This window comes from Salvelinus alpinus, chromosome 10 (genome assembly GCF_045679555.1).
Source record: "Salvelinus alpinus chromosome 10, SLU_Salpinus.1, whole genome shotgun sequence".
NCBI lineage: Eukaryota > Metazoa > Chordata > Actinopteri > Salmoniformes > Salmonidae > Salvelinus > Salvelinus alpinus.
The window spans coordinates 56,203,028-56,230,500 of record NC_092095.1 but is presented as its reverse complement, the minus strand read 5'-3'; the positions used below and the strand labels follow the sequence as shown (position 1 = coordinate 56,230,500).

Below are 27,473 nucleotides of genomic sequence, written 5' to 3'. Positions count from 1 at the left end.
ACGTAGTCTACATATCAGTGCATACACACAAATTATCAAGGTCAAATAGGGGAGAGGCGTTGTGTCGTGAGGTGCTGCTTTATCTGTTTTTTTAAACCAGGTTTGCTGTTCATTTGAGCAATATGAGATGGAACGGAGTTCCATGCAATGTCTCTACATAATACTGTACACTTTCTTGAATTTGTTCTAGATTTAGGGACTGTGAAAAGACCCCTGGTGGCATGGCTGGTGGGGTACGTGTGTGTGTCAGAGCTGTGTGTAAATTGACTATGCAAACGATTTGGGATTTTCAACACATTAATATTTCTTATAAAAAATAAGAAGTAATGCAGTCAGTCTCTCCTCAAGTCTTAGCCAAGAGAGTTGGATCATTAAAGAGAATGATGCATTACACACAGACTTATACACAAAGCCCAGAGACCGCAACAGCCTGCTACGTGCGGACAGTATGCATCCTCTTCCCCTCAAGAATGGTTTATCATATGGCCAGTTGTGGAGGATTAAATGCATCTGTGCCCAACGGTCATATTTTGACACCAATGCTAAGAAAATGACAGACAAATTCAAAACGAACTCTTGATGATGCAATGATAAAAATATCCCAAACACTAAGAGAGGAACTGCTCAAACTAAACCAAAGAAGAAAACCAACGCAGCAGTCTTCTGCATGAAGTATACCAAGTGTTCAGAGAAAATGAGAGCAATCCTGAAAAAGCACTGGCATCAGGGGAGGCTGCTGAGGGGAGGAACAGTCATAATAATGGCTGGAATGAACTAATGGCATGGCATCAAACACATGGAAACCATGTTGGATGTATTTGATACCATTACACTTATTCTGCTCCAGCGACTACCACGAGCCTGTTTTCCCCAATTAAGGTGCCACCAACCACCTGTGACTGGCATATTCTGTAATCAGACCAAAACATCACACACCCCTTTAAGAAACCTCCACTAGTGGTCAACAAGCGTGGCCGTAGTATTGGTGACAGCCTAGTAAGATCTGACCTGCCCCTTGAGCCCACTCAGACACTCTTGGCACCCATTCAAAATGGGAATTACAAATGTGGCTCATGTGCATAGTGCAACAGTACTACGAAAAACATCCTTCTTCAGACACCCACACACAGGTCAAAAAATCCCTGTTAGCGATGTAATTTCATGTAAGACAAAAGGAGTAATCTATCTCATCACCTGTGGAATAGTTTACGTAGGACAATTGAAAAGACAATTAAAACCATGCATAGCTGAACACTGCAGCGCAATCAGGTGGAAGAACACTGGCTACCAGGTAGCAGCTCACTTTGTTGAAGCTAACCATCCTATCTCCTCTCTGAAATACACAGTTATCGAGCATATTACACTACCAAGGAGAGGAGACCCTACTATTGAGGGAGACCTACTGTATTTCTTATCTATTAACACTGACCCCTAGTCGTCTGAATATTGACTTTGTTCTCAGGCCCTTTTTATCAACAAGTCCCCTTTTATATGAACAAGTCTGCCAAATGAACATATTCTTTCCAGGGCTTATCAGTGTGCACCCAAGATGTTCCCTTCTTCCGTGGAGACGTCCCTCTAAGGCCCTTCTGCTAGCTTGCTAGCCCCGGCCCGCTAGCTGTCTGAATCGCCGTGTCTCCGGCCCGCCGAGCTACTCACTGGACGCCTATGATCACTCGGCTACGCATGCCTCTCCATAATGTCAATGTGCCTTGTCCATTGCTGTTTTGGTAAGTAATTATTGCCTTACTTCACTGTAGAGCCTCTAGCCCTGCTCAATATGACTTAGTTAACCCTTTAGTTCCACCTCCCACACATGCGGTGACCTCAACTGGTTTAAATGATGTTTCTAGAGACAATATCTCTCTCATCGTCACTCAATGCCTAGGTTTACCTCCACTGTATTCACATCCTACCATGCCTTTGTCTGTACATTATGCCTTGAATCTATTCTACCGTGCCCAGAAGCCTGGTCCTTTTACTCTCTTGTTCCGAAGGCACTAGACAACCAGTTCTTATAGCCTTTAGCCGTACCCTTAACCTACTCCTCCTCTGTTCCTCTAGCGATGTAGAGGTTAATCCAGGCCCTGCAGTGCCTAGCTCCACTCCCATTCCTCAGGTGCTCTCATTTGTTGACTTCTGCAACCGTAAAAGCCATGGTTTCATGCATGTTAAAAAGCCACCTTTCCAGAAACAAGTCTCTCACCGTTGCCGCTTGCTATAGTGTGAACGCTGCGTGTATCACATCCGGTATCAGGATAAATAAAAAGCAAGGTCTGCTAACTTTCTTTAATTATGTTTAATTACCGCAAACAATGAATGGCAAATGCAATTTTCGTATATACGGGATCGCTGTATCACCGCGCAGGGTTAACAGGGAACTGCAGGAAGTACGTAAACAGCTGTTCTTATACCGTGATGACGTAGTTCCAACGCGTCTGTTGGCCTATCACAGTAGAGGCTGGGCGTGGTTTAGACTTTGCCCCGCCTTTGCTGGCCCTCGGATTTGTCCAAGCCCCTTGGCGCGTTCCTTTTGTCCACATCTGGTTGCTGGGTAGATTAGCTCCGTCTTGTGTCTCCCCTTAATTCTTCACTCAAACAATTCCTAATATGGTACTGAACAGTCTCTCAACCACCCTGGTTGGCCCAGAGTGATGCACCCCTCCCCTCTCCAAACTGTCCACAGCTTTTATGGCCTGTGGTGGTCAGTCCTTACACCTACACACACACACCCCTCTGTATTGCTTGTGTGTGTGTGTAACAAAACGATATTCATCTTCAATATGATAGCTAACAGGCTATAGTGCATAAACATAAATCCTAACAATAGACCACCTTCTGCACCCAGCTGTGCCCTGGACACCATCGGTGAATTGATTGCCCTCCATCTATCTTCAGAGCTCGTGCTGTTAGGTGACCTAAACTGGGACATGCTTAACACCGCGGCCATCCTACAATCTAAGCTTGATGCCCTCAATCTCACACAAATTATTAAACGCTCCCTAAAACACATCAGCGAGCAGGCCTTTCTAATCGACCTGGCCCGGGTATCCTGGAAGGATATTGACCTCATTCCGTCAGTAGAGGATGCCCGGTTATTCTTTAAAAGTTCTTTCCTCACCATCTTAAATAAGCATGCCCCATTCAACAAATGTAGAACCAGGAACAGATATAACCCTTGGTTCACTCCAGACCTGACTGCCCTTGACCAGCACAAAAACATCCTGTGGCGTACTGCATTAGCATCGAATAGCCCTCGCGATATGCAACTTTTCAGGGAAGTTAGGAACCAATATACACAGTCAGTTAGGAAAGCTAAGGCTAGCTTTTTCAAACAGAAATGTGCATCTTGTAGCACAAACTCCGAAAAGTTCTGGGACACTGTAAAGTCCATGGAGAATAAGAGCACCTCCTCCCAGCTGTCCACTGCACTGAGGCTAGGAAACACTGTCACCACTGATAAATCCGCGATAATTGAGAATTTCAAAAGCATTTTTCTATGGCTGGCCATGCTTTCTACCTGGCTACCCCTACCCCGGTCAACAGCCCTGCACCCCCCACAGCAACTTGCCCAAGTATCCCCCATTTCTCCTTCACCCAAATCCAGATAGCTGATGTTATGAAAGAGCTGCAAAATCTGGACCCCTACAAATCAGCCAGGCTAGACAATCTGGACCCTCTCTTTCTAAAATTATCCGCCGTAATTGTTGCAAACCTCTTACTAGCCTGTTCAACCTCTCTTTTGTATCGTCTGAGATCCCCAAAGATTGGAAAGCTGCCGCTGTCATCCCTTTTCAAAGGGGGAGATATTCTAGACCCAAACTGCTACAGACCTATATCTATCCTACCCTGCCTTTCTAAGGTCTTCGAAAGCCAAGTTAACAGATCACCGACCATTTCGAATCCCTCCGTACCTTCTCCGCTATGCAATCTGGTTTCCGAGCTGGCCATGGGTGCACCTCAGCCACGCTCAAGGTCCTAAACAATATCATAACCGCCATCGATAAGAGACAATACTGTGCAGCTGTTTTCATCGACCTGACTATGGCTTTTGACTCTGTTAATCACAACATTCTTATTGGCAGACTAAACAGCCTTGGTTTCTCAAATGATTGCCTCGCCTGGTTCACCAACTACTTCTCTTATGGAGTTCAGTGTGTCAAATCGGAGGGCCTATTGTCCGGACCTCTGGCAGTCTCTATGGGGGTGCCACAGGGTTCAATTCTCGGGCCGACTCTCTTCTCTGTATACATCAATGATGTCGCTCTTGCTGCTGGTGATTCTCTGATCCACCTCTACGCAGATGACACCATTCTGTATACTTCTGGCCCCTCTTTGGACACTGTGTTAACTAACCTCCAGACGAGCTTCAATGCCATACAACTCTCCTTCCGTGGCCTCCAACTGCTCTTAAATGCAAGTAAAACTAAATGCATGTTATTCAATCGATCACTGCCCGCCCGTCCAGCATCACTACTCTGGACGGCTCTGACTTAGAATACGTGGACAACTACAAATACCTAGGTGTCTGGTTAGACTGTAAACTCTCCTTCCAGACTCACATTAAGCATCTCCAATCCAAAATTAAATCTAGAATCGGCTTCCTATACTGCAACAAAGCATCCTTCACTCATGCTGCCAAACATACCCTTGTAAAACTGACACATCCCTTTACAAACAGGTGGAAGACAAACTATCAGTACAAGCAAACCATACAAACAGCTTTCTTTTGCTATATTCAATAGACAGTGATGAGTTGCTGGGCCCACACTCACCAACTGGCTTAATTTGAAAGATCTTTCCATTGTGCAGAATATGGGTTGGTCTTTTCGGTTCTTCTCGCCCCTCACCCTTCTCAACCATCGCCTTCAGATCTTTATCCATCTTGATCTTCAGTCTCTCATTTTCATTTTGTACAGCCGCAGAGACCTCTAGGAATAGTCTACAGATTTTACAAACAGCCTCCTTTGTCAACAGGTGCATAATGGTGCCAACCTGTTTCTAGAGAGATTGAAGTATATTAGAATGAAGCTAACAAAGTTACTCTCAATTTGTATTTTGCTACTTTCCTTAGCCTTCCTTTCCTTTTTATTTAACTAAGTCGGTTAATTACAAATTCTTATTTTCAATGACGGCCTAGGAACAGTGGGTTAACTGCCTTGTTATGGGGCAGAACGACAGACTTGTCAGCACGTGGATTCGATCTTGCACCTTTCGGTTAACGTTACCAGTCAAACACTCTAACCACTAGGCTACCTGCCACCCCATTGAAATTCTGAATTAAAATACACCCACAGTGCGATTTAAATTTATTAAAATTAATCAATAATAGTCTTTCGATGAATTTATATGACAACATTCCAACCTTATTAAGCATTATCTAGTCCAATTGTGGCATGTTTTTACAATTTTTATCAGTTTCAATGGGGGGCTTTTATTTTGAAGGCGAACCGCCGATTCCCCGATTGTTGCTCACGCTAATAATGTTGTTCACTACACACACGTTGTTATCATGGTCACGTCAGAGAGCATTGTCCTACAAAACGCTAAAGCTTAAACAACTTTACACAGGAAAACATTATACCGTGTTTATCCGTTGAATCCACACAGAAGACGGTTATTTGTTAAGGCTTAACGAAAAAAGGTCGCGCGACGATTGTGTACGATTATAGCTAGTAGCTAACGTTAGCTAGGTTACGAAGCCAAATATCTGCATAAAGTTACTGCGTGAAGTTACTTAACAGGGACAACATGTCTAGTCTTAACAGTCGCACTATTTTTGAGACAGAAACAACATCGATTATGGCTTTTATCGTTGAAACGGCAGTAGCAGAAATTAGCCAACTGTTTTTGGACAACGAATCAATCGTGGCGCCAATACAAAGTAACCTGGGAAAAAAGGTGAGCAACGTTGTTACAAAGATTGTAATTGTTTAATAAGCAAGCGTTAGTTTGGATCTTGTGGGTCATTTGACCAAGACCGTGGCAAAATATTGACTATCATTCTTATAACCGGGGTTACAATTTCTCCAAACGGAAAACGTTTTGCGACTAAAACTAGTTTTTATTGGACAAATTCAGGTTAGTCCCGCCCAATAATATATTATAGTGGGTGCTGTTCTGAAGTCACCGTCCGCCATTATGATACAGTATTTCAATGTAATGTTTCAAGGACAAATATACATTCATTGAACTATTTATTTAGTGAGGAGTGCAACATAAGAACTCTATTTAAAAATATATATATTTAAAAACGAATGTTTTTATATTTTACATTTGTATTGAGAAATGATTGGCTTCTCTTCAGTTCATACAATACTATGTATTGTTTTTTAGAAGTATGTATTACAGTGTCTGTAATGGAGAAAAGAAAGACGTATTTATCTTCCAAAACATGTAGCTGTTGAAATGAAAACATGTACCTCACCTCTCTACAGGACAAAGAAACACAGCGTTGATGACTATAATGTAAAGCTGGAGTAGTTAATGCATGATCCCATAATGTTTTCAATATTGCTAACCAGTTTAAGTTAAATCTGATGTAAAGTTACTCCCCCATTAAGCCAGTACAAAGAAATTTCAATAGTCAAGATGAATAAATGTATCTTGGTACAATAAACTTAGGAGTGGGTTCACTCAGACTGTTAAAATCTCTGGGTTCAGTGGTGGCCTTTTTGTATATGTCATGTAGTACTAGGTGGCTGCTAATGTAAACTACATTCATTGTCAATGCACAATATTTGTTCAACAGTTTTGAAAGGACTATTAGAAAATGCATAAGAACAGCAGTTAAATTGGACATGTATCACCACTTCATCCATGCTTAATAACATCAACAACAATGGGTTATCATTTTGTAAGCCAGCTAGCATAAGCAGACATTTGCATACATGCGTTGCTGTGGTTGCACAGTACCACAAGCTGTCAAAATAAACCAAAAAGTACATTTTCTACACAAATAATTTAGATACTACGTATGAAATGTCTTCCCACATCCCTTGAATTGGTGCTGGCTATTTCCGTATCCACACATCGTGGCATTGTTGACAAATTTGATATTTTAATGTGGGGATATTGTTTTTCCCTGATTCACTTCAAACGCTCTTATTGGCCAAGACATAGCGTCAGCTATCCAGGGTTTAAATACGTAATTGGTCCCGTTTCGTACTATTTCCTTCTGTTGGCTCCCATTAGGTTGGTTTGGTCTCTAGTAAATACACCCTAGGGAGGTATTCATTGGTCGCAGACCATAGCAAAACATTTGGCCTGTTGCAAATGGAAACGGTTTACTCTAGGAGCCAAACCGAAGCAAATATAACCAAACGAGGAGGGACCTACCCAAATTTGATCAATCGAAACTGTTGTTTTCGTTGCAAGACTGTTGGTGGTAAACCATTTCCATTGCACACCGTTTGTTGCTACGGTCTGCGACTAATGAATACACCCCGTGGCATTACCTGGTCAGACCAATGGGTCAGCCATCAACCTAGCCATAACATTACAAACATACAGTCCCAGTCAAAAGTTTGGACACACCTACTCATTCCAGGGTTTTTCTTTATTTGTACTATTTTCTACATTGTAGGATAATAGTGAATAAATCAAAACTATGAAATAACAATTTTTTTCATTAACCTTTATTTAAGTAGGCCAGTCAGTTAAGAACAAATTCTTATTTACAATGATGGCCTACCCCGGTCAAACCCTAACCCGGACGACGCTGGGCCAATTGTGCGCCGCCCTATGGGACTCCCAATCATGGTCGGTTGTGATACAGCCCAGGATCGAACCAGGGTTTGTAGTGACGAACAGTGCACAAGAAAGTATTAAATCCAGTTGTTAGTTGCTAACCCCTCCCAAAATCAAACATGTATTACATGTTATGTTCTCGCTTTGCACATGCACCTGTCTTTCACACATGTTTGTCGTATTTAAAGTCTAGTATCTGGGCCAGTGAAGTATAATTGGCTAAGGAAAGTAGCAAAATACAAATTGAGAGTAACTTTGTTAGCTTCATTCTAATATACTTCAATCTCTCTCTAGAAACAGGTTGGCACCATTATGCACCTGTTGACAAAGGAGGCTGTTCGTAAAATCTGTAGACTATTCCTAGAGGTCTCTGCGGCTGTACAAAATGAAAATGAGAAACTGAAGATCAAGGTGGAGCAGATGGATAAAGATCTGAAGGCGATGGTTGAGAAGGGTGAGGGGCGAGAAGAACCGAAAAGACCAACCCATATTCTGCACAATGGAAAGATCTTTAAAATTAAGCCAGTTGGTGAGTGTGGGCCCAGCAACTCATCACTGTCTATTGAATATAGCAAAAGAAAACTGTTTGTATGGTTTGCTTGTACTGATAGTTTGTCTTCCACCTGTTTGTAAAGGGATGTGATGCATAACAGCACAATGTTGTTCAACGCAAAGGAAATGTAAAGTTTTATCTGCTTGTTATTTAAGATCTCCCAATGATGCCTGTTAACAATGTGAAGACAAACACAGTGGCCTCAGCGTTGCTCAGCATTGGAGATGTCAGTCAAGTAAACACTGTCATTGTACGGGAAGAGGTATGTTCATCTTCTGTGTATGATTTTAGCAAATCTGACAAATGTCTGTTTATATTAAAATAATGACTTTCCTTCATTCCAGACTACTGCGAGAAATACAGGCTCTAGCACCGACCCTGTGAAGGAGAGGAGTGAGGTGAAATCAGGAACTAAAACGTCAGTCATTGAAGGTAATATCCCAAAGAAACATGGGTTCAGTCCTAAATGGCACCGCAGGGCTTGACATTCAGGTATTTGTCAGTGCCAACTGAAAGCTAATGGCCCGGGGTCAAGATCTTACAGGAAAGCAGATGATGCACGCATAATTTCAATAGCAGGTGATTTTATTTTTCATTTGCGGGCTGAGCTTATTATAACCTACCCTCCATACCCAAACAATTACATTTGAACTTGACAATGTCATATTTACATTGATCGTTTGGAGGGGAAAAATAAAACCTTGGCACAATCTAAATTAATATAAGGGGGGTGTTATTCTTAATGATATTTAAGTCAGAGTGTTTTTTTTTTTGTGTTTGGCTAGCGGGCGGTTTGGCTAGCGGTGTTTCTGTAGCCTACTGTACAATGTATAGTGTGCATCACAGGAGGTTGGTGGCACCTTAATTGGGGTGGACAGGCTTGTGGTAATGGCTGGAGTGGAATGATATCAAATACATGGTTTTCATGTGTTTGATGCCATTTCATTCACTCCGTTCTGGCCATGATTATGAGCCGTCCTCTGCTCACCAGCCTCCTGCGGTGTGCATGTGATTGCAAAGTTTGCTGAACAAATGCCCACCCGATTGATACAAATCATCATGATATCATTCTGCCAGGTAGGCCTACTTTGTAGTCAATATTTAATTGGGAAGGTTTTTTGGGAAAGCCTTTAAAGGACAGTTTCGGCATGCTAACTGGCAAAAGAACATACACAGGCATTACTTCTTCAGAAAGTTCCAGGAAATACAAATCACTGATGCATTCTTTTCTATTCATGAATTATGAGAAACTAGTGCAATTAAACACATTTTTGAATAAATTCAATAAAAAAAATTATCTGTCCACTTCAGACCATTCAATCAAGACCAGGCCAAACATTTTAAATACCAGGTTTGCATATCCACCAATTCTTGCCTTCACATTCACTGGTAGGCTAGATATCATAACTTGAAATGTATTTTCTACTGCTTTCCTGTGCCTACCGCTCTTCTGTGAGCTGCTCCACAACCAGTTGTCTGAAAGCTGCACGCTCTCGCTGCCCGGTGATATTCTGCTCAAAGTAGGCCGTGTGTGGCACAGTGTGCTAAATAATATACATAATGAACTAACAGCTTAGGGAATTTTACTCTTTTTTTCATATATTTTTTTAATCTATTAGCCTAGATTGAAAATTCTTGGCATTTAATAATGATATATAATATTCTTTTCACTGGTCCAAGGGTTTCCAAAACCTCCCGGGACCAGTGGGCAGCCCTGTAAGTCGAGCCCTTCACCCTATTCACTATATAGGGGTGCCATTTGTGACACAGCCATACAGTGGTTGCTGGTACAATTGTGTTGTATTGAAAGATGTCTGTCAAACCAGTCATTTACTGTAGCATAATGCCTGTATATTCCTCTCATCTGTAGGTGCTGCAGAGGCTTACAGTAAACCGACAGAGACTTCTTCTCTTCTTCTCTCTGTGGGAGACTCACGTGGACTGAATACAAAGCTCTCATTTAGAGACACTGAATCCAAGGGTGAACCTATGAGAGCTGCTGTTCCAGAGGAAACTGGCAGCGGGAGAGGCAGTCATGCAAAAGAAACAAGCAGCCGTACTGCTAATGGCACAGAATCCACCGAAAACGGCCACGGAATACAGCAGAGCATTTCCAAGCTGAGGAAACCCTTCAAGTGTGACATATGTGAGAAGACCTTCCACGCGAACTGTCTGTTGAAACGCCATATAGCAGTTCACAATAAACCGAAGGGGCCCTTTAAGTGTGACATTTGTGCGAAAACCTTCCGCCTGAACTGTATGCTGACTCAACACATGCAAACTCACTCAAAAGAGAAACCTTTCAGTTGCAAAGTTTGCGGAAAGAAATTCCGTAGTAAGACAAATCTGAAATCACATGAGTTTGTTCATGCAGAGGTGAAACCGTTCACCTGCCTCACTTGTGGACGAGGTTTTGCATCAAAGTACATGCTTGACGTACACCAGCGAGTTCACACAGGTGAAAAACCATACAGCTGTACTACATGTGGAAAGAATTTCAGTATATCTCAAAACCTGAAAACGCATATTAGATCTGTACATACAGAACGTACAGAACGCCCACACTCATGCTCCCACTGTGACAAGACCTTCTGGCGTCCTGTCGAATTGCAGGAGCACCAGGTAGTTCACACAGGGGAGAAGCCATTTAGATGTGAAATATGTGAAGCTACTTTCAGCTTTAAGGAGAACCTTACGAGACACCATCGAATTCACACGAAGAAGAGGCCGCACACATGTGAGGCGTGTGGAAAGACATTCATTCAGTCCACCAACTTAAAAGCTCACATGCTAGTTCATGGGGCATTAAAACCATTTATGTGTGACGTTTGTGGAAAGACTTACCTTTACAATTATCAACTGAGAATTCACAAGCTATCACACGTGGCTGATGGAGAGGGGCACTCAAGAACCAGAAAGAACAAGGCCAACCAACAAAAACAAACCGATCAACCAAAACCCTTCAGCTGTGAGATATGTTTGAAGGGCTTCAGCTCCATCGGTTCTCTGAAAACACATGGAAGAATTCACACAGGAGAAAACATATACACTTGTTCCACATGCGGAAAGACTTTTCTCCATAAAGTTACTTTTGACTATCACCAGAAATTACACACTGGAGAGAAGCCCAATGCTTGTGGTTGTTGTGGAAAGAGATTTATTACAAAACAATCTCTTAAGATACATGAGCTGATCCATACAGGTGAGAAACCACACAAGTGCAGTGATTGTGGGAAGACTTTCGGATTTATCGGTAATCTCAAAAGGCATGAGCGAGTCCACACGGGAGAGAAGCCTTTCAGCTGTGATGTCTGTGGGACACGATTCAGACAAGCCAATCATGTCAAAACCCACATGCAAGTGCACACAGGAGTCAGGCCATACTCCTGCAAGAGATGTGGAAAAGGCTTTTCTGATTCAAGACACTTCAAAAAGCACAACTGCGTCAGTAGCTAACGCAAATCTTCTGATCGCACTTTCAGAAGTAAGAAATGAGGATTACATGCCAAGATGTTACAATCTCAATAACGTGGATATCTAATAACTTGAGTCAAATGTGTATGAGTCTGAATACTTAAAGACATTGGGTTTTGTTGTGTGGATTTCCCAAAAGATTCCATAATCTTGGCATGTAAATGATTCCTTTACTGTGATGATCACATCCCAAATATTAATTGTCTAGTGAGACTTTTATTCTAATAGACAAGTCCATATATTAACTACACTTTTTGTTCTTTGAAATAGCCTTAACTATTAGGTTGGATGGCCTTATGGGATTCTTTAGGTGCAGGGAAGGATTAACAAATACCATTTATGCAGGGTAGAAACTAGGAGGGTGATGAGATGACGACAAAAAAAACTGCAGTCATTTGTGAAATAAACTTTACTGTTGAAACAAGATATTTCAAGGATTTGATGAAAATAAACCTGGAATAAAGACAATATTACAATATTGTATTTTGTTGTAGTCCTTTCTTATTGAGTGTCTCTGTGACTGTGCCTTCCATACTGTAGTTTTGTAATCTCTTTTTTTCACCTTTATTTAACCAGGTAGGCTAGTTGAGAACAAGTTCTCATTTACAACTGCGACCTGGCCAAGATAAAGCATAGCAGTGTGAACAGACAACAACACAGAGTTAGACATGGAGTAAACAAACAAGTCAATAACACAGTAGGGGGGGGGAAATGAGTCTATATACATTGTGTGCAAAAGGCATGAGGAGGTAGGCAATAAATAGGCCATAGGAGCGAATAATTACAATTTAGCAGATTAACACTGGAGTGATAAATCATCAGATGATCATGTGCAAGTAGAGATACTGGTGTGCAAAAGAGCAGAAAAGTAAATAAATAAAAACAGTAAGGGGATGAGGTAGGTAAATTGGGTGGGCTGTTTACAGATGGACTATGTACAGCTGCAGCGATCGGTTAGCTGCTCAGATAGCAGATTTTTAGTACAGAGATCAAGTCTCCTCTCCAGAGTGTTGCCTCTTCTGGTGGCGTTTTCTGTCGTTCATTTGGGAGAAGCTTTGTCCACATTCTGATCAGTGGTACGGTTTCTCTCCAGTGTGCATTCTCATGTGTATTGTGAGAGTTCTTTTGGAAAAAATATTTTTCCACAGCAGGAGCACTGGAAAGGTCTCTCTTTATTATGCACCCTTCTCACATGAGTCATCACATGAACGAGAAAAAGTATCTCCACATTCCGAGCAGGGATAGGCTGCTCTTTCTCCAGAGAGTTGGAACTTGTGTGCTTGTTTGTGACACTTAAATGTTTTTTCAAGAGCAAAACTCTTCCCGCAATCAATGCAGTAGTATGGTTTCTCTACAGTGTGTATTCGCTGGTGCTTTTCCAACTGTCGCAAATTTGTAAAAACCTCCCCGCAGTCAGTGGAGAGGAATGGTATTTTTCCATTTCCAGTGTATATTTTTTTATGTCTTTCAAACTTTGCCTTTTTTAAGAAACACTTTACACAGTCAGAACAGTGGAGTGCCAGTTCTACAGAATGTACTGGAAGGTGTGATCTTAGTTTTGCCATGTCAGGAAATCTTATCACACCTTGAACAGCTGTAACATTTATTTTCCTTGTGTGTTAGTTGATGTTGTTTAAGCCTCTCCTTTCCTGCAAAGCGTTTGTCACAATTAGAGCAGTGGTAAGGCCTTTCTCCTGTGTGTGTTTCCTGATGTCTTTTAAGATGATATCCGTGAGTAAAACTCTTATTGCAGTCGGAACAGTGGTGACGCTTTTCCCTTGGTGAGATCTTCTCTGTGTGTTTTCGCTGGTGCTTTTTCAACGACCATAACAGTTTGAATCTCTTCCCACAGTCGGGGCAAAGGTGAGGCCTTTCTTGACTATGTACATCCATGTGTATTTTTAGTTCTCCCGGTTCAGAAAAACTTTTATCACAGTAAAGACAATCACCCTCTTTCTTATGTGTCCTCTGGTGACTTTTCAGATTATCAGAGCGGGTAAAACTTTTCCCACAATCAGGGCAGCGAAAATGTTTCTCTCCCGTATGTGTTCGCTGGTGTAGTTTAAGTTTATCCACTTTAGAAAAACTTTTACCACAATAAGAGCACTCAAGAAGCCCCAAAGTATGTTTTTGTTGGTGCATTTCAAATGCATTTAACAACTGGAATCTCTTCCCACAGTCTGGGCAAAGGTATGGCTTTTCTCCAGCATGTACATGCATGTGTGTGTTCAGATCCTCTGGTTTGGAGAAACGTTCTTCACAATGATTTCATTGGAAGTATTTCCCTTTCATATGCTTTCGCTTGTGGTGTATTTTCAGATCATACGACTGATCATAACCTTTGCCAAAATCAGAGCACCGATGAGGCTTCTCTCCCGTATGTGTTCGTTGGTGTCTTTTAAGATGATAAACTCGTGTAAAGCTCTTCCCACAGTCGGAGCAGGGATGACGCCTTTCACCTCCATTAGAACTCACAATAGGGTCATCGGAAGTATCATGATGAGGCTTCTCTGTTCTCCTGAGTTGTTTGGGGCAGTTGTCTTTCTGGGTGTTGATTTTTCCCAAGTTCAGGCACACTGTCTACATTTGCTGTACTGCTGGTAGCTTTGAAGGTATTCTCCAGCTGGTGTTTTTCAAGCTTCTCCAATATGACAAAGCTTTCCACGAATTAGGGGAGTGAAAATTATGTTTGTCTTTCATGTGTAATTTTTGGTGTGATTTGAGATTATCTAATCACCCAAAACTTCTGTTGCAATCAGAGCAGTTATGAGGCTTCTCTCCAGTATGTGTTCGCTGGTGTCTTGTAAGATCCCTCACTTTTTGAAAGCTCCTACCGCAGTAGGCGCAGTATTGAGGCTTCTCTCCTCCAGGACTGAAATCCACAATGAAGTCATCAGTATCTAGGGGCTCCTCTTCATTCTCCTGCATTGTTGTGGTCTTTCTGAGTTTTGATTCTTCTCTGATAGGGACTGGGAATTGGCTGGGCATTGCTGTTTGCTATGTGACAGGACACTGTTTATATTTGCAGTGTTGCTGGAAACTTTGAAGGAATGCTCTGGCAGGTCCTGTTGCTTTTTCACAAGTTTAATTTGACGAATGCGTGTGACAGCTTTGTCCAGTGTTATTTGTGGGTCCATTTGTAATTGCTCGGACAGTCTTCTGTCACGTAAGCCCATGACTAGTCTGTCTCTTATCATCTCACTGAGCAGACCTCCATAACCACAATGTTCTGACAAACAATGAAGTGCAGAGATAAATTCATCAGCTGTCTCTCCTGCTTCCTGTTGTCTTTGGTTGAATTTAGTTCGTTCTAATATTACATTCCTCCTAACTACCAAATGTCCATCTTGCTGCTCATTATTAGAACTGTGGAAGTGTTCCTGCTCGATCAGGTTGTCATCTTGCAGGTCTTCTGAGGTGTCCATCTCCTCTTCCTGGAAAAACATTTTTAAATGGCATAATTACCAGTAGGCCTAGTATCATCTGTGTTCTCTAAAACATAATTTTGTAATAGATAATATAGCCTACTTTTCATTACAGTTCAAGTCCAAATTAGAATAGATAGCATATACAATAAATAGCTAAACAAATAACTTGGGGTCCTCACATCTTTACAGTAGTAGCTAAGTCTAATAATTTGAAATACCTAGCAGTATCAACATGATAATGATGATTTGAAATTAGGTCTAGAGATCACCATGATATAGCATATTGATTGCATTGGCTTGTGATCTAGGCTAGAGAAGGTTCATTGACAGTAGTAGTAGTGGACATTTCCATGTAAAAAGCCCCATGATCACTAGCATGTGAAAATCATTGGAGCACATCAAATTTGGTGCCAATGAAAGTTGGGGTTTTTAATGTTTTTTTTTAGGTTATATATACATTTTCCGACCATTTTTCCATCCTAAAATGTGGAATAAGCCAAGGCTTTGATTTCTGGTCAAACAGAAGAAAAAGGGGTCTTAGAAAACATCTAGCCGAACAAGTCTTAAAAAGTATTAGAAATACAGTACCAGTCAAAAGTTTGGACACACTTACTCATTCAAGGGTTTTTCTTTATTTTTACTATTTTCTACATTGTAGAATAATAATGAAGACATCAAAACTATGAAATAACACATATGGAATCATGTAGTAACCAAAATAGTGTAAAACAAATCAAAATATATTTTAGATTCTTCAAAGTAGCCACCCTTTGCCTTGATGACAGCTTTCCACACTCTTGGCATTCTCTCAACCAGCTTCACCTGGAATGCTTTTAACAGTCTTGAGGGAGTTCCCACATATGCTGAGCACTTGTTGGCTGCTTTTCCTTCACTCTGTGGTCCAACTCATCCCAAACTATCTCAATTGGTTGAGGTCGGGTGATTGTGGAGGCCAAGTCATCTGATGGAGCCCTCCATTATTCTCCTTCTTGGTCAAATAGCCCTTACACAGCTTGGGGTCATTGTCCTGTTGAAAAACAAAAAATAGTCCCACAAGGAAAAAAAACAGATGGGATGGGGTATCGCTGCAGAATGCTGTTGTAGCCATGCTGGTAAAGTGTGCCTTGAATTCTAAATAAATCACAGACAGTGTCACTAGCAAAGTACCATCACACCTCCTCCTCTGTGCTTTACGGTTGGAACCACACATGCGGAGATCATCTGTTCACCTACTCTGCGTCTCACAAAGACACGACAGTTGGAACCAAAAATGTCCAATTTGGACTCATCAGACCAAAGGACAGATTTCCACCGATCTAATTAATGTCCATTGCTTGTGTTTCTGTGTCAAAGCAAGTGTCTTCTTATTGGTTTCCTTTAGTGATTCCTTTGCAGCAATTCGACCATGAAGGCCTGATTCATGCAGTCTCCTCTGAAAAGTTGTTGAGATGTGTCTGTTACTTGAACTCTGAAGCATTTATTTGGGCTTCAATTTCTGAGGCTGTTAACTCTAATGAACTTATCCTCTGCAGCAGAGGTAACTCTGGGTCTTCCTTTCCTGTGGCGGTCCTCAAGAGAGCCAGTTTCATCACAGCGCTTGATGGTTTTTGCGACTGCCCCTGAAGAAACTTTCAAAGTTCTTGGCATTTTCCGGATATACTGACCATGTTTTTAAAGTAATGATGGATTATCGTTTATCTTTGCTTATTTGAGCTGTTCTTGCCATAATCTGGACATGGTCTTTTAACAAATAGGGCCATCTTCTGTATACCCCCCTACCTTGTCACAACACAACTGATTGACTCAAACGCATTAAGAATGAAATTCCACAAATTAACTTTGAACAAGACACACCTGTTAATTGAAATGCATTCCAGATGACTATCTCATGAAGCTGGTTGAGAGAATGCCAAGAGTGTGCAATGCTGTCATCAAGGCAAAGGGTGGCTACTTTGAAAAATCTAAAATATATATTTGTTTGACACTTTTTTGGTTACTACATGATTCCATATGTGTTATTTCATAGTTTTGATGTCTTCGCTATTATTCTACAATGTAGAAAATAGTAAAAATAAAGAAAAAACCTTGAATGAGTAGGTGTGTTCAAACCTTTGACTGGTACTGTACATCCAAACAATAACATTGAAGTAAAGACCCCTGCCAGCTAATATTAGCATTTAGACTTGCAGAAACTATTTCCCTTCTGTAAGGGAACTCCCCCCCCAATTGTACAAAATAACATGGCAACTTATTGGCAGAGAGCGAACCATACACACGATGGGATTGTGTGGGATTTCATATTGCAACCGGCGGTGTTTCGTCCAAAGTTGGTGGCAAATGCCATATTGTAAATGAGCTGTGTAACACCCCAAAAATCCTATAGTGGGCGTGTGAGTTCCATCTTATTTTTTCATAGGCTTACTGTAACGCAAGTCAAGACCCCAGAGCCAAATTTTGAAATTTTTTAAGTTTTGGCAGAAACTTATCACCCCCTTAAAAAAGTGCTTTCTGGACCGTTTTTCGAAATTCTTTCGATTTTTATGTCAATTACACATGTGTAAGAACTGTATGAAAATACTTTTGTCAAATTTTATTAACATAATTTTTTGGACATTTTTATTTGGACTTAAGGAATATGTTTTGTGCATTTTGGAATGTGATTTCATAGGAAGTCAAAAGTCAAAAGTCAAAAATGTCAAAAATTTGGAAAAAACGTATCACCCCCTTTAAAAAAGTGCTTTCTTGACCGTTTTTTGAAATTCTTTCGATTTTTATGTCAATTACACATGTGTAAGAACTGTATGAAAATACTTTTGTCAAATTTTATTAACATAATTTTTTGGACATTTTTATTTGGACTTAAGGAATATGTTTTGTGCATTTTGGAATGTGATTTCATAGGAAGTCAAAAGTCAAAAGTCAAAAATGTCAAAAATTTGAAAAAGACATATCACCCCCTTTAAAAAGGTGCTTTCTGGACCATTTTTTGAAATTCTTTCGATTTTTATGTAAATTACACATGTATAAGAACTGTATGAAAATACTTTAGTCACATTTTACTATCATAATTTTTTATAAATGTTTACTTGTACTTAAGGAATATGTTTTGTGCATTTGGAATGTGATTTCATAGGAAGTCAAAAGTCAAAAGTTAAAAGTCAAAAATGTTAAAAATGTGGAAAAAACATATATTCCATTTAAAAAAGTGCTTTCTGGACCGTTTTTTGAAATTCTTTCGATTTTTACGTCAATTACACATGTATAAGAACTGTATGAAAATACTTTAGTCACATTTTACTATCATCATTTTTTATAAATGTTTACTTGTACTTATCACCCCCCAAACCTCCATAAATCACTCAGGCCAGCACCCATTGATTTGGGGCCGTAGTATAGTGCTCCCATGGACGTCTGGATGACACCTAAAAGCATTTAAAACCGTTTTGAAAAATGACATGAAAACATGAAAAATATTTTTTTTTTTACTTTTTTTGGAAACCTCCTTAAATCACTCAGGCCAGACCCCATTGACTCGAGAAGAAAAAACATAAAATATTTTTCAGAAGATAAAACATAGAATATTTTTTGACTTTTTTGGAAAACCTCCATAAATCACTCAGGCCAACCCCCATTGATTTTTGTCCGTAGAATAGTGCTCCCAGAGCGGGTATGGAGGTCTGGATGCCCCCTAAACGCAATTTCAACCGTCTTGAAACAGGGCACCTGGTAACCTAAAAGTTTGGACTTAGAATATTTTTCGAGTTTTTTGGAAAACCTCCATAAATCACTCAGGCCAACACCCATTGATTTTTGTCCGTCGAATAGTGCTCCCAGAGCGGGTATGGAAGTCCGGATGCCCCCTAAACGCAATTTCATCCAGGGCATCTGGTAACCTAAAAAAAATACCAGGTGCACGAAAAGTTTGGACTTAGAATATTTTTCGAGTTTTTTGGAAAAACTCCATAAATCACTCAGGCCATTGACTCGAGAATAAAAAACAAAAAATATTTTTCAGAAAAAAAACATAGAATATTTTCTGACTTTTTTGGAAAACCTCCATAAATCACTCAGGCCAACACCCACTGATTTTTGTCCGTCGAACAGTGCTCCCAGAGCGGGTTGGAAGTCTGGATGCCCCCTAAACGCAGTTTCAACCAGGGCATCTGGTAACCTAAAAATAATGCCAGGTGCACAAACAGTTTGGACTTGTTTGTGTGTGTGTGAGCTTTTCTTTGACATCTGTTTCGAGAAATGACTGATTTACAGTTCATGAAGGTTGCCTAATCACACACTTAAAGTTTTGGAAAGATCTGACTTTTTTAACCCTTTTAAACAGCACCTATGACCCCATTTTAAGGCACTTCCGGTTGGCACAGGAAGCTATAGGTAAAGACATATGCTGATCGGGGTATGCTCTTAGAGAATCCTGAGTTTTAAGTCTATACGTTAAGAACTGACTGATTTACACAGGGTTGAATGCACTATAAATCACAAACTGCTGGTTGGCTATGGCAAAACACTTTTAGGGTTATTTAACCACTTCCGGTTGCTTCAGGAAGCTTAGAATCAACACAGGTAGACCTCATAGTGGCCTGATGGATTGTTATCAAAGACAGGTTCATAAGACATTCATAACCCACATAGGCTTCAGGTTGAATTTAGAGGTGCACTCAATGTATTCCTATGGGGCTACATTTCATTGTATACTGTTTGATGTAAACACCTTCTTTTAACTGTGAAGGGTTAATGCCACAGAGTCAAGGTTAGGCTTGCACAGATCGGGAGGACCTTAGGAGTGTTCCTGAGGTAAAATTGTGCTTCTAACCTTAACGGTTCTCTCTCTGTCTCCCAAAAGCAAATCAAATTGACATTGAGGTCAAAGGGTCATTTGTGTCCGTCTTCTTGTAACGGTCGCTGCGCTCAGACCGAGCAAGCTACGGTTAAGCGGGGCATCTCGTTGAACTCGGCACGGCCTGGAGATAATAGTAATACCGTCGCAGGCTTTGTGTGTCTTTAAGCACCGTACTTTTTCACTCCATCCTTGCTTTTTGTGTGTGTGTGTTTGTGTGAGAGAGCTTTTCTTTGACATCTGTTGGGAGAAATGACTGATTTACACTTCATGAAGGTTGCCTAATCACACACTTAAAGTTTTGGAAAGATCTGTCTTTTTTAACCCTTCGAAACAGCACCCATGACACCATTTTAAGGCACTTCCGGTTGGCACAGGAAGCTATAGGTAAACACATATCTTGATAGGGGTATGCTGTTACAGAATCCTGAATTTTAAGTCTATACGTTTAGAATTGACTGATCTACATAGGGTTGAATGCAGTGATTTTCAAAATTGCAAGTCATGTATATCAGGACACCTTTTAGGGTGGTTTTAACTACTTCCGGTTGGTCCAGGTAGCTTAAAATCAACACAGGTAGACCTCATAATGGCCTGATGGATTGTTATCAAAGACAGGTTCATAAGACATTCATAACCCACATAGGCTTCAGGTTGAATTTGGAGGTGCAGTCAATGTATTCCTATGGGGCGAAATGTCATTGTAAACTGTTTGATCTAAACACCTTCATTTAACTGTTAAGGGTTAATGCCACAGGGTCAATGTTAGGCTTGCACAGATCGGGTGGACCTTAAGAACATTCCTGAGGTGAAATTGTGTTTCTAGCCCTAACGGTTCTCTCGCTGTCTCCCAAAAGCAAATAAAATTGACATGGAGGTCAAAAGGTCATTTTGCTCTGTCTTCTTGTAACGGTCGCTGCGCTCAGACCGAGCGAGCTACGGCCAAGCGGGGCATCTCGTTGAACTCGGCACGGCCTGGAGATTATGGTGATGTCATTTTAGTGGTGATTTCAGAATGCTATTTTGCTGCATTCATGGAAGGCGCTGTGAATTTTGGGCCTGCTCTGAAATATTTGATAGTTGGCTTCTAAAGGAGTTGGAAAAAGTGAGTTTGGAGTCAGATGGTATCAGTTTGGTGTCTGAAAAGATGTCATTGACTTATGGACACTTGCTAGTTGACTTTGGTTGACAATTGCTAGTTGACTTGCTAGTTGACTTTTGTCCATTTGCAATATGTTTCAACGGGGAGGTACCATGAGGATAAAGCGACATGATGAAATTTCACGAAACGAGCGATGGAGAGGAACCACTATCACTGCCCGGCCATCCTGAGGTCATCAGACCGTTGACTTTTGCATTTGTAAAGTATTTAAAGAATGCCCGTTACATTTGCAATATGATTCAACATCACATCATATTGCAAATTTAACGGGCATTTGCAATATGATGTGATGTTGAATCATATTGCAAATCTAACGGGCATTCTTTAAATACTTTACAAATGCAAAAGTCAACGGTCTGATGACCTCAGGATGGCCGGGCAGTGATAGTGGTTCCTCTCCATCGCTCGTTTCGTGAAATTTCATCGTGTCGCTTTATCCTCATGGTACCTCCCCGTTGAAACATATTGCAAATGTACAAAAGTCAACGAGCAAGTCAGTGTCCATCAGTCAAATAGATATTTTCAGACACCAAACTGATACCATCTGACTCCAAACTCACTTATTCCAACTCCTTTAGATGCCAACTATAACATATTTCAGAGCAGGCCCAAAATTCACAGCGCCTTCTATTTAAACCATAATAAAACAAATAATACGTAGTTATGTTCTAGCTGCGGGTCCAGTGCTCACATTATGTTTAGCCCTATGTGAGGCGACCTCGAATCCCAAGTTTCGGCTCGATAGGTCATTCGGTGCCCGAGCAAAACCCTAATTGGTGCTGAAATTCCACTTTTTTCATTGCCTTGCTACGGGGTCCTTGAATGAGCAATCAAACAGGCTTGTTGGGGTCTGTCTATATGGGCCGAGCCGGTTTCAACGCACCTAGTCTTGAGACTCTGGGACGTTTCTAAATGTCGTCCGTTTCGTTGAGGTCAAAATGAATTGAAAACATGGCAAATACACGAGGCTTTTTATCGACCCGAGAACCTTCTAGAGCCACATAATTCACTGTGCACAATCGACCTGAGGTCTAGAACAGGTTTGTAAATTTTCAGAACTCTAGGTCTGACGGTTCTTTAAAAGTTGGAACAAAACTAACTACCACATGCACTGTCTGCCTCTTAGCCCCTCAGTGTGTCCCTCCATCATTTCTGTGTCGGTGTGTTTTTTTTTTTTTGAAATCTGATGGGATGAAGGACTGATTTACAGTTCATGAGGGTTGTCTATTCACATATATGAAGTTTTGGAAAGATTTGACATTTTTAACCCTTCGAAACAGCCAATTAGACACCAGTTATGGCACTTCCGGTTGTCACAGGAAGCTATAAATAAACACATATCATCACTGGAGTAGGCTGTTACAGAATCCTGAGTTTTAAGTCTGTATGTTAAAAATTGACTGATTTACATAGGGCTGAATGCACTATTTCTCTCAAACTGCAGGTTGGCTATGGCAAACACTTTTAGGGTGATTTAACCACTTCCGGTTGCTCCAGGAAGCTTAGAATCGACACAGGTAGACCTCATGGTGGCCTGATGGACTGACATCAAAGACAGGTTCATAAGACATTCATAACCCACATAGGCTTCAGGTTGAATTGAGAGGTGCAGTCAATGTATTCCTATGGGGCGACATGTCATTGTAAATTGTTTGATGTAAACACCAGCTTTTAACTGTTAAGGGTTAATGCCACAAGGTCAAGGTTAGGCTTGCACAGATCGGGAGGACCTTAAGAACATTCCTGAGGTGAAATTGTGCTTTTAACCTTAACGGTTCTCTCTCTGTCTCCCAAAAGCAAATAAAATTGACATGAGGTCAATAGGTCATTTGGGTCCGTCTTCTTGTAACGGTCGCTGCGCTCAGACCGAACGAGCTACGGTCAAGCGGGGCATCTCGTTGAACTCGGCACGGCCTGGAGATAATAGTAATACCGTTGCAGGCTTTGTGTGTCTTTAAGCACCGTACTTTTTCACTCCATCCTTCCTTTTTGTGTGTGTGTGTTTGTGTGAGAGAGCTGTCTGTTGGGAAAAATGACTGATTACAGTTCACGAGGGTTGTCTAATCACACAAGTGAAGTTTTGAAAAGATCTGACCTTTATTACCCTTCAAACCTGACCCTATGCACCATTTTAAGGTACTTCCAGTTGACATAGGAAGCTGAACGTGAACACATACCCTCCTTGGGGTAGGCTCTTATATAATATTGAGCTTTAAGTCTTTATGTTAAGAACTGACTTATTAACAGAGGGTTAAATGAGTGTGTGTTACTTCATAAAATCACATAAAATCACAGAATTCTCGCAGAGCTTCGAGACCCACTTTAAAAATGTTCGTGTGAACAAACTGCAACTGGATCTGTGATTTTTTTGAAAAAAAAATTCCTCTTCGTGAACATCACCAAATGGACAATGTACTATTTCTCTTAAATTACGATAGATAAACGGCAGTTTTTTTTTTTCCTGACACCGTACGCTTATGTACTTTGACGTGAAGCGGTCAAATCGCACCCTACTTTTCGTTTTTGACCTTTGATCCCAGCAAAATGGCCATAACTCAAAAAGCGCCGAAGCCTCGACGCCATCTTGTTCGGGGCCAACTTCCCTTTACTCCAAACCTACGCTCGCCGAGTTTCGTCTTCGAAATATTTTCCGTTTAGGAGAAAAGGCCGCGCTCGTTTGCCCCGTGTTCGTGCGCCTGCAATATGATTTATTTTCCGCCTTGTGGGAATTTTCGAGAATGCGGGGAGCAAGTCAAAAATTTGTTATTTTTATAAAACGGCGACCGAAAGTCCGAAACGATTTCCGACATGACTTCCCGAAAGAGCTCCCCCGCGCCCTCGGCCCGACGCCGTCCGCGATTTTCCCGGACGAAGTCGGACGTCAGGTAAGGGACCGTACATTTCCAATGGGAGAATCCTCACCGATCATACGGCTCCCGTACCAGATGTCCCTTATGTATGTAAGTTTAAGAAATATTGCCTAGTGTCTTGGAATTCTGTTACCAAAAACCCACCTTTTTAAAATGTTTTTTTAAACAATTTATTAAGTGATTTAAAGTGCATCATTCTGTTGCCAAATCAGTAAAAGAATGACCAAAAAAAATCTGTAACAGAATGACTGCAACTGAAATAGCTACAATGGGAATTCATAGTAGTCACAAACTGTCCTCTCTTCCGCTGACATACTGTTAAGTTCAGCTCATAACTGTTTACTTTCTCTTTCTGTCACCTGGTGGTCAAAGCAAGAGTGTGAGAATCTGGACATCCCCTCCCTCCCTCTCTCTTCTCTCTCCAGTTAATGTCACCGCTCCCGGTTCTTAATGACACCTACCCATGAGCCCCCTCTTTCAATTGACTGTAACCAGCCCTCTCACCCACTGAGCACCTACCAACACCGGACGTCCATGGACATTTGAAAAGTAGTTGAAATTTGGTCAGTCCAAATCTGAACCAATCATAGACTCTGTTTCACAAGTTTGGACAGTACAGTAAATAAAAGTAGAGTATAGGACAGTACAGTATGGTACTCTACAATAATTAAGTACAGTAGCGTACACTAGAGTAGAGTACATTTAAAATGTACTGTATTTTACTCTTCTGTGCTATACTTTGATGTCCAAACGTGTGAAATATAGATATCTATGATTGGTACAGATTTTTTTAGAGCACTTTATAAAATACAATTGATTGATTTGGTCCGGACCAACCAAATGGGGTTTTGTTTACGAGCTCATTAGAATAATAGCCAGTCTGTAGAATAATACCCAAACATGCAAAGGAGGATATTACATTTGTCTACCTTTGTGTCTATTCAGCATTTCTGTATAGTACAGATCAGGGAAAGGGAGCCAATGATATCATTATGTTACTGGGTGTTAATCCACTTCACTTACTGTTGTTCAAATACCAAAATATTTTTTTTTCAAACTCAATGTGTTATATCATTGCTGACACGTATTCTTTCTACAGACATGTTTGAATCTTACTTTGGAGTAGATATTTCAGTTTTTGGAAAATGCTACATAAAACAACGCAGGGAGATTTTACCATGTTGTTACCAACATTTACATCTGCACTGTTCTTCGAGTAAATGTGCTTTTGTACATTTTTTTTGTGGAAATTATTTAAAGTAGGCCTTGTGCATAGAGCTGTGTCGTTTGCTTAACTTTGCAATCGATGGTTATTGTTTGGCATACTTTTAAAGTGAAAAATAGAAGTCTCCGCGTCATTCTGTTACCTTGGAATTGCCCGACTACTCTTCATCTCGGTTCTCCTGCATTGGTTGGGGAGGTCCTGCGTCTTTTCCAAGTTCCGCCATTTTCTCTGACGTGTTTTGAATGACAACAGAACTGACAACTGAAAATTATTCATGATTATTATTTGACCATGCTTGTCACTTATGAACATTTTTGAACATCTTGGCATAGTTCTGTTATAATCTCCACCCGGCACAGCCAGAAGAGGACTGGCCACCCCTCATAGCCTGGTTCCTCTCTAGGTTTCTTCCTAGGTTTTGGCCTTTCTAGGGAGTTTTTCCTAGCCACCGTGCTTCTACACCTGCATTACTAGCTGTTTGGGGTTTTAGGCTGGGTGTCTGTACAGCACTTCGAGATATTAGCTGATGTACGAAGGGCTATATAAAATAAAATTGAATTGAATTGAACAGAAGGGGTTCGGGTAAAACCAGAGGCTGCAAACCACCGAAATCTGCTATGCTAATCTATACAAAATAGTTTTTGCTGGTAGTAATTTACGCTTTTGATTAGATTTATATTCAAATTGAAATAAAGTAAAATGCCTATCTTGAGAGCATTGCTGCTGCACGTGTATCCGCTGTCTGGTTAGCTATTCCTCTCCACGTGTGTGTCGTGAACAACATTAGCGTGAGCAACAACAGTGTCATCTGCGGTTCGCTTTCAAAATATCAGTCCCTCATTGAACACGATGCAAACTGATAAACATTTTGAAAACATGCCACAATTGGACTACATAATGCTATGCAAGGTTGAAATGTTATATAAATTCTCAAAACACATTTAATTGGTTAATTTGAATGAGGTGAAATTGCTGTATTCAATGCATTTGAATTCAGAATTGCTTTGGGGGCATACATATAATATATGCACTGTGCACCCTAAGGTATGTAATGTGCACCCATGAAATGGGGTATCAGCCAACTCAGTGACACCCACAGAACACAACTATGTAGAGTTTACACACATATTAGCATCCTACCTCTTATTACAGGACTTTGACTGTGGGAAATCACCATCCCATTCAGTCTATTGTGTATTGGGCATGCATATCACACTGTACAGCCTGACCTATGAATTGTGTACCCATGAAATGGGGTATCTGCCGACTCAGTGATACCCACAAAACAAGGTTGAAATGTTATATAAATTGAACAAAATGCAATTATTAGGTCATTTTGACAAAAACAAGTAAAAATCTGTTGAAATCGGACTGTGGATGTATTTGAATTCAGAATTGTATTGGGAGCACCATCCCACTTCAATACACACAATAGAGTGACTGGAAATGTGATTTTCCCACAGTCAAAGCTCTGCAATAAAAGATAAGACGCTAATATTTGTGTAAACTCATAGTTATGGCCGTAACGGGAGTAAACTAAGAGTTTCGCTGAGCAAATCCATATTTTGTCAGTAACAAATGTATTTTGATAACACTTTCAGAGCTGTCTAAGGGAGTGAACGTTGTTTATAATAAGAATTACATGGAAAATGGCTGTCTCTCCCTTCGGAAAAATATATTTTACCAAAACCCTCCCTGACCCTCCCCTATACCCCAAATATTAATTAAAAACGAAGTGGATAGCAGAGAACATGTCTACCGTTTACCCTCACTTCCTGGACAGACCAGAGCCCTAGTTAGATATGCAGTTTTAAAAACTGTTCTTCATTCTGTAAACATTATATGGCAACGCAGGAATACTGAAGGTTGTGAGTTTGCAGACTAACGTGGACAAGAGTAGGGGTGGAATTAATCTATCGTCGTATTTGCTGGGCCGAGTAAAAATAGCCTTTTATAAACATTTCATGCAATTGTACTTCCTTTTACGTATTAGCAGAATCCCTTTTTAATACCACACAAATTACAGAAATTATAAGGTAAGAATGGACAGAAAGATAAACATATGTATTCATCGTATCATATTTTTCCAATGCCAAATCAGTATGTGTTGTTTGCAATTAAACTGTCCCTGTTTGCAAATAATTCAATCTGAGACGTCCTTAG

General features: G+C 40.7%; 1 protein-coding gene and 1 pseudogene across 2 annotated transcripts; one reads left to right on the top strand and one right to left on the bottom strand.

Moving 5' to 3' along the window:
* Window positions 1-5,093: 5,093 nt before the first annotated feature.
* Window positions 5,094-12,256, top strand: LOC139532313 (zinc finger protein 665-like). 2 transcript variants are annotated; one of them, XM_071329770.1, is made up of 5 exons: window positions 5,094-5,901; window positions 8,050-8,278; window positions 8,458-8,564; window positions 8,647-8,734; window positions 10,173-12,256. In XM_071329770.1, exons 1-5 carry the CDS (start codon window positions 5,752-5,754, stop codon window positions 11,756-11,758), a joined length of 2,160 nt encoding a protein of 719 aa, XP_071185871.1. In that variant the 5' UTR covers window positions 5,094-5,751; the 3' UTR covers window positions 11,759-12,256. The 2 variants fall into 2 exon arrangements, with proteins under 2 accessions (XP_071185871.1, XP_071185870.1); XM_071329769.1 differs by having other exon boundaries at window positions 8,044-8,278.
* On the bottom strand, window positions 11,288-25,564 carry LOC139532314 (zinc finger protein 658B-like; annotated as a pseudogene).
* Between the last annotated feature and the right edge of the window lie 1,909 nt (window positions 25,565-27,473).

Excerpts from the sequence above, each read along its gene's own strand:
- LOC139532313 (XM_071329769.1), top strand. The coding sequence starts at position 5,752 with ATGTCTAGTCTTAACAGTCGCACTATTTTTGAGACAGAAACAACATCG. Across the intron at positions 8,279-8,457 it reads CTTTAAAATTAAGCCAGTTG|ATCTCCCAATGATGCCTGTT; the intron begins GTGAGTGTGGGC and ends TTGTTATTTAAG. Across the intron at positions 8,565-8,646 it reads CTGTCATTGTACGGGAAGAG|ACTACTGCGAGAAATACAGG; the intron begins GTATGTTCATCT and ends CCTTCATTCCAG.